Raw genomic sequence first — 15,401 nt, forward strand, 5'->3', positions numbered from 1 at the left:
TCTTTCAACACTAAACAGAAAGGAATTTCTGTAGAAATTCTCAAATAGACCATTTTCTATAGAATATTCTTAAATAATTAGAATTAAAATAAAAATAAAAATTTAATTAGAATATTTAATTGAAATATAATCCAAAAATATTTAGAAAGTGGTAGAATATTTTTATTATAAAAATCCATTATTTATATTAGAAATATATCACAAATCTTGCATCGATTTACTTAGAATTAAGAGCAGTACATTTTTCTGGTAGTTTTGTACATTTCTCTTAAAATCACAAGCTGAGTTAACAAACGTAAGTTATAAAAATAAACTCTTTTTTTTCAAATTAAAAAATTATCGTAAACACTGAACTGCTAATTAAACCTTTTCGTTGTCTGTTCAATAAATTATTTCCAAATAAGAAATAGTTCTTCAATTCTTTTACAAAATTTACAAAGACAAACCAAAGATCAATTAACCTTCTCGTGGTCATTAATTAAATTTTAAAAAAAGAGAAATTTTCATTTCCAAAAAAAAGTAACCAATGAAATAAAAAAAAAGGAATACAAAAATAGTAATCAAATATAATTAAACGTAAAAAAATGCCATTAAATCACAAACGAGAAAATGAAGAATGAAATTTAAAAAAAAAAATTGTAAACACAAACAAATTGAAATTAAGAGAAAAATGCCTTCCGAATGAAATTATTTTTTAGCGAGAGAAATGTGAAACAAGTAAACTTATAAAATACAAAAATATAAATATAATTATTAATTGAAAAATTGAACTTTAAGTAAAACTAAATTATCGAAAGCAAGAAAAAAAATATCCATATTCCTGTATGGATTAAAAAAAATAGAATTCGTAATATTGTTTTTAGAGAAAATTTTCAGAATGTGATTCAGGAAGACGGAGAAGCTTAAAATATAAACAAAATAATTATAAACCGAATCAATCGGATCTTGAGGTATGAAACACTTTTGGAATGCAAAAGTCCATTTTTAACGTCGTTCTCTAAAATTAAAATTTTTCCTCTCCGGAGTACGATTCCCTTGATAATCCCTCTCGGCTGAAACAAATTCGAATTAATTTACATCACAATTTGGAAAATTAGTGAATAAAGAAAGAAAAAAATAAAAAAAATAAAATAAAACAAAAAAAAGAATAAAATACAAAAAATGATACAAAAAAAAAAATAAATAAATAAAACAAAAATAAAATAAAACAAAAATAGAATAAAATACAAAAAATGACTAAAATACAAAAAAAAATAAAATAAAACAAAAAAGAGAATACAATACAAAAAAAGACTAAAATAAACAAAAAAGAAAAAATAACCAAAAGAGAATAAAATAATAAAAGAGAATGAAATAACAAAAAAGAATAAAATAACAAAAAAAGAATAAAATAACCAAAAAAAAAGAATAAAATAGACAAAAAAGAATAAAATAACAAAAAAAGAACAAAATAACAAAAAAAGAATAAACTGACAAAAAAAATAAAAAAAGAATAAAATAACAAAAAAAAAGAATAAAATAAAACAAAATAAATAAAAAAGAGTTGCAAAAAGTTTGCCACTCTTTTGAAAAATTAAACATCTACTAATTATTTAACAAATATTGTATTTCCCGAGATAAAGAAATTCAATTAAATTTTTAATCTCATTAAACCTATTTCTTTTATTTCTATAGAAAAAATAAACTTTATGATAACTTTTTACTGTAATGAAATAAAATAAGAATATTGTTTTCAAAATTTTCCAAATTTAAATCATTTAAATAAATTATATGAAGAAAAATAGATTTATAATTAAATAAAGTGAAAGTTAAGAGAAAAACTTCAATTTGAATATTTAAAATAGAGAAATTTGCAATTGTAAAGAAAATAAATAAAATAAATTCAAATAAGTAAATAAGCAAACGAATAATTATTTATTAATTAATAACTCAATTAATATTTAATAATAAAATAATAATTTCTTCAAATTGTAAATTCGTAGCAATCGAGAAACTATTTTTTCTAACCATTAACAAACAAAAAAGAAAAATAAACATTTTTAAAATCTTAACAATAGAAATATCCAATAAATAATAATTATTATTATTATAATCCAATAATCAATGAAAAATATAGAAAAACTAATTTTTAAACTTCAAATTGGAAATTCAGAATTCGTGAAATTTTCACGAAAAATAAAAAGTTTATTTTTAAATCGAAACTTTGTGAAGAACATTTCTATTTTTTCTTAGGAATTTTTCTACCAAAGAACAGAAAAAAATTTTTTTTATAAAAGTTACTGCAAAATGAAATTTTTTGCAATGTTTTAAAGAAAATTTTATTTCTCCTAAATGAATAAACCGATTTCATTTAAATCGGTTCATTCATTTATGAGAAATAAAATATAAAGGGGATAAGATATACTTTCGTTTAAAATTAGAAAATTTCTAAAAAGTTTATTTTTTAATAAATTAATAAATTAATAAATTTTTTATAAACAAATTTTTTTTAATGTTCTGCGCCTTTTAAAAATTTAAAAAAAATTTCAACATACAATTAAAACTATAAGGAATCAAAATCCGTTGAGGAAATTTAGAAACGACAATATTCTTTTAAAAGTTATAGTGAAAATTATATTGCGCGGAGATGCGATTTTAATGCTTTTCAGAATTAAAACATTATTTTCAACTACGAAATGAACAAAACACTGTTGAATTAACATTTTCATTCAATTATATAACCATAAAATAAACAGATTTTTATTTCTTATAGTTTTTGTATGATGAGATTTTTTTCAAATTTTTAAAAGGCGCAGAACATTAAAAAAAAATTGTTTATAAAAAATTTATTAAATTATTAAAAAATAAACTTTTTAAAAATTTTCTAAATTCTAAACGAAAGTATATTTTATCCCCTTTATATTCCCTCTTGGTTCATTTAAATCGGTTCATTCATTTAGGAAAAATAAAATTTTCTTTAAAAAGTTACAAAAAATTTCATTTTTCAATAACTTTTATAAAAAAAAAAAATTTTTTCTGTTCTTTGTTAGAGAAATTCCTAAGGGTAAATAGAATTGTTTTCGATTTAAAAAAAAAAAATACTTTTTCTTTTTCGTGAAAATTTCACGAATTCTGAATTTTCAATTAAATAGAAAAAAAATATTTCTAAATTATTATATAGAATAATATTATATAAACGTACAAGAGTTAGAGTTTCTTTGTCTGCGATTTTCTTCATTACATATTCCAACATGTTCCATGAAATCACTAGCATCCATTGTACTATATCTATTGCAAACACTACAAATTAACTTTTCAATCGTATTATTCCTTTTTTGGCGTTTACCGATAATTGGACTCGATGTCTCATCAATTTCAAATTGATTGCATTCGGACGCATGATTAGCGATATCATTTTTAGGAAAAAAACGATTACAAATTGGACACTCCACATCGTCTCCTTTTGTACTTGAACTCGTCGATTGTTCTGTGCGAAGATTATCCTCCTGTAATTTTTCACACTTTTATTATTTAAATGATTAAAAAAATAAAATTATTTTAGTCTTTAGTCTCTTTCAAGAATTGAATAAAAATTATTTATTAATATTTTAAATTATAATAAAAAGAGAATAGAAAATAAAAAAATATTGAAAATTGAAGTTGAAAATTGAAAATTATATAAATTTGGGAGAAAAATATAAAAAATAATACTGACACATATAACGATATCATCGCTAAATAATTCTTGTTGAATTTCATCCTCGGACAAATTTTTATTATCTTTTATTCTGTCCTTCTTTTTATCATGAAGTACGTTATTCCATTTTATTTGCATCGATTTATCACGTTCCTCACGTTCTTTCAATAATTTTTCCGACTCTTCTCTTTCAGCTAAACGTTTCTTAACGAGTTCCTCTTGCCTCTTCTTTTTGTCATCCTCAATTTTCTGTAAATTTATTTGTTCTTCCTCATCCTTTGCCTTCTCGATATTTTCTATTTCTTTTAATTTAAGCTTTGACAATCGTGTTTTCTCGGCTAATGGCATTTTCAAAGACTTCATATTAGTTTGCGGCGAAATATCAAGTAATTCCGCTGGTTCACAATCTAAAATAATTTCAGGCGGCGAGTCTTTTTCATTTGATGGGGGAAATTTATCCTCTTCATTAATTGCTTTATTTGCAGTACTTTCATTTGTCTTCTTTGAACGTGGACCTCTAAAACTTGTTTTACCACGTGGTTTACCACGTCGTGCTTTATTAACACTCGGAGTTGGTGGTTGAATTTTTCGCGGATAAATTTCTTCGTGCTTTTCTTTTTCTTTAAATTCAAAAATATTATCATCATCGTCGGAAATTTTTTTTTTTTCTTCATTATCAAATAAGGAAAACGATGTGCTTGGCATTTGTGTGTCAGGCACTCTCTCGATGTCTATATCAATATGCATTTTACTTCCGTTTGCGTTTCCTTTTCTTCTTTCCTGTTGAGGTTTTCTTTTTTTGAACAAAGCCGAATCAACATCATCATCGAAATCATCATTAGCCTCAGGCTCACTATCAGAATGATTATTAATATGTTCAATAAGAGTGTTTGCCTTACGTTTACTGGCGCGACTTAATGGTTCCCTCATTGAATCCCTTGTTGGTTCCAGCTCGAATTTGTTTGTCATCATCTTTTTATCTGAACTAAACATCCGATGGTCCACCTAAACGAAAAAATTTAAAAAATAAACAATTAGAATTTGGAGAAAAATAATTATGTGGAGAAAAGTGGATTAAATTTGATTTTTTGTTTTTTTTAGAGAAATAAAATTTATTTCAAAATATCCCTTCAACGTGTACAGTTTTCTTTTTTTTTTGTTAATTTGTAATTAGTTTATTAAAATTACTGTAAGTAATTAATTATAATATCGATATACAAGTGAGAATTACGTCAATTTTATTTTATTCACAGAGATAAAAGTTGTTGACGAAAATCTTTTTTTTTTCACAAAGAAGATGAAGTTAAAGAAACAACTATTTTTTTTTATACTTATTTATGTAGTTTTTTTTCTTACGATTATTAAATTTTAATTAATAAGGGGGGTTGAATGTCAAATTAAGAATGTAAATATAAAAAACACTACTTATTCCCTTTTTGTCAAAAAATTATCTTCTTTGAGATTCATCCACCCTTTTATTTTTATTCAAATTTGGATATTTTGGAAGATTGGAAGATTGGAACATAGGATTATTTCTAATAATCAAAAATTGGATAATTGGGAACTTTTCTTAAAGATTTGTTTCACGAATCACAAAATTCAATGAAAGATTCATTTTTAATTGTTTTCGAAAAGTTCCAAATTTTTTTTTCCTTTGCCAAATTTCTTCGAATTCGCCTTCAAATTCCTTTGAATTTTCAAAAATATATAACGTTCTATTTTATTTGATCCCGAGAGAAATTGTGAACTATGTTTTTTGTACTTTCGCAAAATTCAAATAATTATTGCACAACTTCTTAAAATTCAAAGAATTCGGAGAAAAGATTGAAAAATTACAATAATTAAACAGTAATTATCGTTAATGTCCAAAAGTTAAATAATTTTTACTTCCTCATAGAGGAAGTATTTTTACATTTTTTGTTGAAATAACTTTTAAAATACAATTTTGTCACTCTTTTAAAACTATTTTTTTTCAGAGAATGTGGTCCTTTTTGTTCAATTCAACTTTCTTATAAACTTGATTTTTTTAATAATAAAATGAGAAATTTGAAGAATTAAAATATATTTTCACTCTCATTGGAAATTTTAAATTTTACTTTTTTGAAAAAAGTAGAAAAAAAACTAAATTCTTTTAATTGTATTACAAAAGTGGGAAGCACTTTTGTTATTTTTTCATTAAGATTTGCAAAAAAAAACGTCGATATTACAAAAGAACTAAATATGAAACGAAAAACTTAATTCGTCAGCATTTCGTATTTTTTTCATATTATAATACAAATATTTTTATTTGGTATCCGGATAAGAAGTCCAAACCATAAAATCCAAAGTAAATGAAATCCAAAAAAGTAAACAAAATAATAGATTCACTTTTACTTATTTTTTTGGATTTTTTGTCCTCGTCAAAAAGTCCAAAGAAATTAAAAATCCAATGAAAAAATTGAAATATAAAAATTTGAATGGTAGCCTTGAATGAAATTCTCCTTTTTCTTGAGTTTCTTATTTCGATGACTGCGAAATAAAATAAATTTAAAAATTTAAATTTTTTTTTTTTTTAAATTTTAAATTTCTGAAAATAATTAAATTAATCGAGTAATTTAATTGGAATTAATGAAAAAAATAATTGAATTTTTGTAATGAATTTTATCAAAATTGTTAAAAATAATAGTATTTCTTTGAATAATTGTTTTTAAAATTTTATAGAATTGAAATTTTTTTTATTTATGAAAATAAATGAATTTTTGTGAAGAATTTTTCCAATTAAGGAAATAATTGAATTTTTGTGAAGACTTTTTCTAATTATGAAAATAATTGAATTTTTGTGAAGAATTTTTCCAATTAAGGAAATAATTGAATTTTTGTGAAAGCTTTTTCTAATTATGAAAATAATTCAATTTTTGTGAAGAATTTTTTGAATTATGAAAATAATTAAAATCCTGCGATTTTAACATTAAGATTTTAAATTTCAATTTTATAGCGTAAAAATTGGCTTTTTTACATGATTTTTTAACTTTGGACATTTTTATTTTTGATTTTTTGTACTTTGGACTTTTTTTTTCTTGGAGTTTTCGGTCTGGATTTTTTGTCTTGTAAGTCCTTTTGTTAAAATAACTTTGATATAATTTTTGTTCGAAGCATTCCGAGATTAATCTTGAAATTAAGAATATGAAATACGAAAGAAAAATGCCAAAATATTAGAAAATATGGACAAAAATATTTACCGATCGACTCTTAATTTTGGAAAAATTACGAAAAAACGTTCGTAGAATCAAGAGAATAAGAAAAAGAAATTGAATCAGTCAGTCTTTAAGTTCACAAGTCTTAAATATTCTTTTTTCTGTGTATGGAATGCAAATATATTTTTTCTCATATAAAAAAAGTTTCGCTGCAGGATCAAATATATGGACTAAAATTATCTATTGAGATATTGGGAACAATATTGTGAGGAATAAGCATAAAGGTCAAAGGAATAGGAAGGGGTGGAGGTACCCACCTCAATGGGTGACCCCCATTCTAATTCCGAATCAGCGGCAACATCAGTTTTTTCCATAATCCACGCATCTCGAAGTTGTTCTAAAAGTTTGCTGAACTCCTCGACTCGTTGTTTAATCGAAATCTCTTTGTTGCTCCAATAATCCGTTGATTCATCATCTTCGATTTTCGGTTTAGCAAGTGGCTCTTCATCATCAGGAATAATTGCTTTTAACAAATCCATATCATATTTCTTTCTTCTCAAGCTTCTTTTTTGATATTCTTCTAACTTTTTTTTTTGCTGTGATGCATTTTCACGTGAACCAAATATGTTTATTGATTCTGTTGATGGAATTTCCCTATTTTCAACAGTACTCTCATTATTTGATGAATTTTTTACTTTATTTGCGTAAGTTCTCGGGTTTTCATTATTGTTATCAATAATATTTTTCGCCGGCGAATCAGGCGGTTGAAAACATTGTGAATTTCTCTGAAAATTTTTAAATATTCTAATTCTAATAAACTTCTTTTCTAATTCTAATTATATTTTACTTTCTGAATATATTAATTTTCTACTTACCTTTTCGTGCATTTCTTTTGATTCTTTCAGTAATTTAACTAAGTCTCTCATTTCTTTCGCGTTCATTCCTCTTTCGTACAGTCCTGCTTCTGTGGAAATTTAAATACTAAATGTTAATAAGTTCGATAAATTCCATAAATTCTTGCAAAACTTAAAGATAAAACAATTATTAAAAATTGTCCATAAATTCTTACAAAACTTAAAAACAATGATTAAAAATTTGTCAAATAGACAAAAATTCACGATAATTAGAAACAATGGGGGTTTTAATTAGTAAAATTACGTAAAGCTAAAATTATTGATTTACAGTTTTATACTTTTAAAAGATGTTGAAAAGTTGAAATATAATGTAAAAATATAACAAAAAATACTTACCGGTCAAGAATTTTTGCATTGTTTCTGGCGATTCTTCATCCTCTTCATACAAACATTTTTCTTTTTCTTCCGAAGTCATTGTATGATTCGAGAATTAATTTTGAGCAAACGATGTATTTTATATATATGTATTTTTTAAAAATATTATTATTTAATAAGAAATTAAACAAACATTATGGGTTTACTATAACACAACTCGCCTTCTAGAACTAAATAAATGCAAGAAAGGAAAAGTTGCAAGGAAACAGAAGTCGTCTACATAACCTACAAATTTCTTTTTATTCCATTATCTCGAGAGTAGAAAAATTCCACTGCAATAACCAATCAGATTGCTTTTGAATTTTTTCAACCGTCTATAGACTATATCTTATTGGTTGTTTAGACGATTCTTGTCCATAACAACACCGCCTGGTGGTAATATAACTAACTTACGAATTTTGAAACTTCAGTTACTTTACCGGTTTTTTGGTGGTTATTGGTGGTTAGAGAAAAACGTTTTTACTAATTATTGTGACTGGATTTTAGAATATTCAAAGAATGCATAAAGTTTTATCTCTAATTTTTTAACCATTTTTTTATGGATTAATGTTTGTTTTTAAAAGTTCTTTGAAAGTAAATGAATTAAATGAAATAAATTTAAGCCAGGGTTGATTATAATAAATATATTCCGCCTCTCAGGCCTCTCAAGAGACGCTATTACGAAATTATAATTGTGGCGTCGGATTCCTAAGTAAATAGTTTAAGAAAGAAGTGTATTTTTTTATCTTAGTGTTAAATATTTTATTGGTAAGTGTTTGTTTATTTTTCTAAGTTAAATTTCAGTTATTGAAATGTTTGGACTGGTATGGACTCTGATCATACTCTGATTACAAAGAAGTCATAAAATAAAATTGCAGTGAAATTTAAATAAATAAAATAGTATATATTTATTTTCAAATAAAAAAAAATCGATTTACTTTTTAGTGTGAAATAAAATGGGAGATGATTTAATTCGAGTGGCAGTGAGAATAAGACCACTTGTTCCGACAGAAATAGAAAAAGGATGTCAGGAATGTCTCAGTGTGATTCCTGAGGAAAATCAAATACAAATCAAATCCACCGATAAAGCTTTTACATTCAACTATGTTTTTGATTCAGACATTGGCCAGGCCAAATTTTACGATACGGCAATAAAGAAAATGATAACTCATATTTTTCAAGGTATGTCACGAATTTTCAATATTTCGATTTCTCTATGATTTCTTTTAGATAATAAAATTATAATCTATATTAATAATCGTTGTATTCCGGTAATTTGTTTGCAGTTTCAATTTAGTTGTTTGCTTCTTTGTTTCCTCACTTTATTCAAAAATTTTCTTTTCATTTTCAATTTTAAAATTCTTGCAAAGAATCTTTTAAAAAAATTTTAAGAAAATAATTAAATTCTTTCGAGAAATTCTATTAAAAGTGTTTTAAAAAGAATTGGATTTCTGCGAAGAATATTTTTCTATTTATAAAAATACAATTGAAATTTTCGAAAAATTCATTAAAATTTTAGGAAATAATTAAAATGTTTCGAAGAATTTATTAAAATTTTAGGAAATAATTGAATTGTTTTGAAGAATTTTATAGAAATATTTGAAAATAATTAAATTCTTTCAAGAAATACAATTAAAGTTGTTTCGAAAATAATTGAATTTCAGTAAATAATTTTATTTAAATTAAGTATATTCAAAATAATTGAATTTTTTGAAAATATTTAAAAATATTTGAATTCTTCCGAGGAATTGAATTAAAATTGTTTTGAAAATAATTGATTTCCTGCAAAGAATTTTAATATTTATAAAAATAATTGAAATCCTGTAAAGAATTTTGTAATTTATGAAAATAATTAAATTCTTTCGAAGAATTCAATACAAATTGAATATTGGAAATAATTTAATTCTCGTAAACAATCTTATCAACAAATTTTTAAACAATTGAAGTCTTTTGACAAATTTTAATAAAATATCTTAAAAATAATGACATTTTTCGAGGAATTTGATAAAAATTGTATTTAAAATTATGAAAATTCTGCGATGAATTTTTATTTATAAAAATAATTGAATTGTTTCGAAGGATTCATTAAAATTTTAGATAATAATTGAATTCTTTAGAAATATTTTACTATTAAAAAAAATTATTGAATTATTGCGAAGAAATTTATAAAAAGTTTGTAAATAATTGAATTTTGGAGAAGAATTTTATTACTTTTGAAAATAATTGAATTTCCGCAATCATTTGTTACTTCTCCAAAATTCAATTTTTTTAGTGTTTAAATTGAATTTAAATTAATGTTTATGTTAATTAATTAATTAATTATTTTTAAAACAATTTAACTAATTTCAGATAAATTGGAATTATTGAAATTCTTCAAAAATCCAAGTTCTTTAAAAATTCTAATTAAATTCATTCAAAAATTGAAATTTTCTAAAATTTTAAATTAAAACCTTTTGAAGTTGATCTATTTATGAAAATTGTAATTTTTTAAAATAATAGAATTTTTTAAAGGAATTTTATTAAAAATAATGATTCTTTTAAAAAAATTTTATCAAAATTGTTGAAAAGAATTGAATTTATATTAAAACTCTTGAAAATAATTGAATTTAAATAATATTTTTAAAAATAATTGTATTCTTTAGAGAAATTAAATTAAATTGTTTTGAAAATAATTTAATTTGTGCAAAGATTTTACTATTTATAAAAAGTATTAAATTGTTTCGAAGAATTTATTAAAATTTTTGAAAAAAATTGAATTTTTTCGAAATGTGTTAAAAATTTAAAAAAAATTAAATTATTTCGAGGAATTAAATTAAAATTGTTTTGAAAATAATTGAATTTTTGTAAAGATTTTACTATTTAAAAAAATAATTGAATTGTTTAGAAGAATTTATTAAGATTTTAGAAAATAATTGAATTCTTTCCTAAAATTTTATTTAAAATTTTTGAAAATCTGAACAGAAATATTTTTTTTTTCATTAAAAATTGTTTAGAAGGATTTATTAAAATTTTAGAAAATAATTGAATTCTTTTGTGAAATTTTATTAAAATTTTGTTAAAAATAATTGAATTCTTGCAAAAAATTGTATACTATTAATAAAAATAATTGAATTCTTGCAATGAATTATATTAACATTTTTGAAAATATAAACAATAGTAATTAATTTTGTACTTAGTAAGTGAATTTTTAAAATTTTGATTATGAAATTATTTAAAAATTTATGTTTTTTTCATCTTGCTATGGTTTGTAGAAAGTGTTTTTGTAAAAAAAATTTTTTTTACAGATTTTAATTTTAATTTTTTTTTTATTAAATTAAAATGTTTATTCCAGGTTACAATGTAACAATTCTTGCGTATGGACAGACGGGAAGTGGAAAGACACATTCGATGGGTACAAATTATACCGAAAGTAATGGCAATGATGGAGTTATTCCTCGCGCTGTTGAGGATATATTCGAAACGATAAAACTCAATGAAGACTGGGATTATAAAGTTGCGGTATCTTTCATGGAATTGTATCAGGAACAACTGTACGATTTGCTTGCGAATAAACAAAGAAATCAGTGTGTCGTCGATATTCGTGAAGATTCGAAAAATATCAAGATTGTCGGTGTCACGGAAAGAACCGTGACAAATTCACAAGAAACATTGCAATGTTTAGCCGATGGTTCATTATGTCGTGCCACTGGTGCCACGGCCATGAACAGTCAAAGCAGTCGTAGTCATGCAATTTTCTCGATATCAGTTCATCAACAAAAAAAAGATGATCCGTAAGTTTCAGTTATTGAAATTTATCATTTAGTTTTGAAATAATTCCTGACAAAAGTTTTTACGAATTTGAAGAATGTAATAATAATAATATTTATTTGTTCAAAGAATTTAATAAAGAATGTAAATTAATTTTAGATCAATTATGAGGACGGCTAAATTTCAGTTGGTGGATTTAGCCGGTTCGGAACGAAGTAAAAAGACACAGGCTACCGGCGAAAGATTCAAGGAAGGTGTGAACATTAATAAAGGTCTGCTAGCTCTGGGTAACGTAATTTCCCAATTGGGTGAATGTGGAACTGCATCTTATGTCGGCTATCGAGATAGCAAACTCACGAGACTTTTGCAAGATTCCCTAGGAGGAAACTCAATGACTCTTATGATCGCTTGCGTAAGTCCCGCAGGTAAGAATATTAATTTTCATTTATTAATTAACTATATAACTATATTAATCTCCGTATTCTTTTATTCATTCTGTCCATTCTGTCCGCAGTTTGAATTTAGTTTCTGTGTATGCTTTTGTTTTTTTTTTTCTTTAAAAAATATTGTTTGACAAATCGAAAATAAGCAGGTATTTTTCATGATTTATAATAAAATAATATTACAAATTAGAAAATTTTTAAAAAATTATGATTAACAAATAAAAAATATAGCCATTTTATTTGTTATATACTTTTTTCTATAACAAATTTCGATTGACTGATCTAAATTATTATGCAAATTATTCTCCTTTTTATTTATTAAAAATACTAGAAAATTGTTAATTGTTAAAAAATTTTGATTAAGAAGTAGGAAATATACCCATTTTATGCATAATTTTTATTTCTCAATAACAATATTGTTTACAAACTCATTTTTTTCTTTTGGGAAGAAAAACATTAGATATTCGCGTTTCTTAATATTTTTCTAGAAAATTCTCAATTTTCAAATGGAAATAATTTGCATCAATTCTATTTCTTAATTTCAATTGTTTTAATTTTCATATTCTATTATTATCTAAAATTTAAATTAAAATTAATTTTCAAATAAATTTTTATTAGAAAATTCTACGAAGATTCAATTATTTAAATACAAAAGTAAATTATTTATTGAATAATTGAACGTTTCTTGAAATTAAATCTTATAAAGAATTTTATTAATAAATTTTTAAATAATTGGATTCTTTTAACGAATTTTAATAAAATTTTTTAGAATAGTTATACATTTTTCAAGGAATTCGATTAAAATTGTATTAAAAATAATTGAAATTCTGCAATGAGTTCTATTATTTAAAAAAATTATTGAATTCCTAAAAAGAATTTTATTATTTATGAAAACAATTTATTTATTGAAAAGAATTTTTTTACATTTTACAAATAATTGAATTTTAGTAAAAAAACTTCATTATTTGTGAAAATAATTTAATTCTCGTGAAGAATTTTTTTACATTTTACTTATAATTGAATTTCAGTGAAAAATTGTATTATTTGTGAAAATAATTTAATTCTTGTGAAGAATTTTATTAAAATTTTATAAAAAATTTAATTCCAGTGAAAAATTTTGCTATTTGTGAAAATATTTTCGAACTCTTTTGGTAAATTTTATGAAAATAGAAGATATTGAAAATAATTAAATTTTATAAACATTTTTGAAGTAATTAAATTTTTCTAGAAGAATTTGAATACTTTTGAAAATAATTGAATTCTTTTGATGAATATTGGTATTTATTAAAATAATTGAATTTTTTTAAAGAATTTTATTAAAATTCCAGAAAATAATTGAATTTTTTGAAAGAATTTTGTTATTTATCAAGATAATTAAATCCCTGTAAAAAATTTTATTGTTTATGAAAATAATTGAATTATTTGCGAAGAAAATTAGAAAAAATTTGCAAATATTAATTGAATTCATGTGAAATTTTTATTATTTATGAAAATAATTTAATGTTTGCGTAAAATGTTATTAAAATTGTTTTTAAATAATTGAATTCTTTTGGGTAATTTTATTAAAATAGTAGATATTGAAAATGATAGAAATGAGACAAATTTTTGAAAATAATTGAACTTTTGACAAGAGTTTTTTATTAAAAGTTTTGAAATTAATTCAATTTTGAAGGAGAATTTTTTCATTTATAATAATAATTGGGATTTTGTCGAAATTTTCTTGTAAATTTTGAACATAATTGAATTTTGTGAAAAGAATTTTATTACTTTTAAAAATAATTGAATTTCTGCAATCATTTGTAACTTCTTCAAAATTCAATTTTTTAAGTATTTTTAACTAAAATTCTTTTATAAATCCATTATTTTTAATTATTAATTAAATATATATTGACAAATTTAACTAAATTTAGAAGATTTTGAATTATTAAAATTTTTCAAAAATCTAAGTTCATTAAAATTTCTAATTAAATTCATTCAACATTGAAGTTTTATAAAATTCCATATTCAAACCGTTGGAAGTTCATTAACTTATGAAAATTGTAAACGCAACTCTTTTAAAATTGAATTAATTTTGAAATATTCAAGTAAAATTATTCATTAAATATAATTTATTTATTTTATGATAGTTGTTCAAGATTTAAGTTATTTAAAAAGAAATTTTTGTCAGAAATTGAAAAATATGAAAGTTTTGTATTAGAATTCTTGGTAATTTTATAGTTTATAAGTCGAGCAAAAAAGACACAAAAATTCAGAATTTTCTTATTAAATCTAAAAGTTTAAATTTTTTCAGTACTTTTAATAAAAATTCCTGACTTTTCCCTGAATTCCCTACGTCAGAATATATGATTATTATAATTATATTAATATTAAAACCATATATTCCAATTAATATTTTATTTTTATTAAAAAAAATTTTTATGTTCTATTAATTTTAAAATTGCAAATTTTATTTAAAAGAGTAAGTGAGTTGCTAGTTCTTATTCTTATTCTTATTGCATAATTTTTATTCACAGATTACAATTTAGATGAATCGTTGAGCACTTTACGATACGCGGATCGAGCGCGAAAAATCAAGAACAAACCAGTGGTAAATCAAGATCCACAATTGGCGGAGATCAATCGACTGAAGAATATTATTCAAGAGATGAAAGTGTCCCGATTAAGTCAAGAAATTCAAGGAATCTCGACTTGTCCACCAGAGCATCGGGAATTAGAAGATAAAAACCAATTGTTACAGAAAAAATTGAGAAGCGTCACGGAGAAACTCAGTGCTCAATTAATCGAATTAGTTCACATGCACGAACGGACAGATCTCGCTGAAAATTCCCGAGAAAAAATGAAAGCCGGAATGAATAACATCATGGAAGAATGTGACGAACTCATTGAATTACTGGAAGTCTCTCCTAACGACACAGAGCAACATCACAAGAAACTAAGTTCCATTCGTCTGCAAATTCTCAGTAAGTAATACTAAAATAGAATTAAAGTATAAACTTTTTGAATTCAATCTAACGACTCGGTTATAATTCACAGATTTGCAAAACGATCAAAAGAAAACAGAGGAGGATCTTGTGAATCATGATTTAACGTCAGG

At 23.0% G+C, this 15,401-nt stretch overlaps 2 protein-coding genes across 2 annotated transcripts in view; one reads left to right on the forward strand and one right to left on the reverse strand.

Moving 5' to 3' along the window:
• Positions 1-138: 138 nt before the first annotated feature.
• On the reverse strand, positions 139-8,327 carry LOC122508106 (DNA ligase 1-like). Its single transcript, XM_043621223.1, has 6 exons — positions 8,100-8,327; positions 7,725-7,813; positions 7,167-7,634; positions 3,695-4,681; positions 3,182-3,485; positions 139-1,052 (listed from the first exon to the last, which is right to left on the reverse strand). The coding sequence occupies exons 1-6, from the start codon at positions 8,176-8,178 to the stop codon at positions 985-987; spliced, it is 1,995 nt and encodes a 664-aa protein (XP_043477158.1). The 5' UTR covers positions 8,179-8,327; the 3' UTR covers positions 139-984.
• A 236-nt stretch (positions 8,328-8,563) lies between these two features.
• Positions 8,564-15,401, forward strand: part of LOC122508107 (chromosome-associated kinesin KIF4) — a 13,583-nt gene continuing 6,745 nt past the window's right edge. Inside the window, exons 1-6 of the mRNA XM_043621224.1 lie at positions 8,564-8,885; positions 9,063-9,299; positions 11,449-11,887; positions 12,024-12,289; positions 14,821-15,267; positions 15,341-15,401. The exon at positions 15,341-15,401 is cut by the window's right edge and continues 995 nt beyond it. Coding sequence (XP_043477159.1) covers positions 9,074-9,299; positions 11,449-11,887; positions 12,024-12,289; positions 14,821-15,267; positions 15,341-15,401 — 1,439 coding nt within the window. The 5' untranslated portion in view covers positions 8,564-8,885; positions 9,063-9,073. The remainder of the gene's footprint in view (positions 8,886-9,062; positions 9,300-11,448; positions 11,888-12,023; positions 12,290-14,820; positions 15,268-15,340) is intronic.

Source organism: Leptopilina heterotoma, unplaced genomic scaffold (genome assembly GCF_015476425.1).
Source record: "Leptopilina heterotoma isolate Lh14 unplaced genomic scaffold, ASM1547642v1 Lhet_52, whole genome shotgun sequence".
NCBI classification, from domain to species: Eukaryota; Metazoa; Arthropoda; class Insecta; order Hymenoptera; family Figitidae; genus Leptopilina; species Leptopilina heterotoma.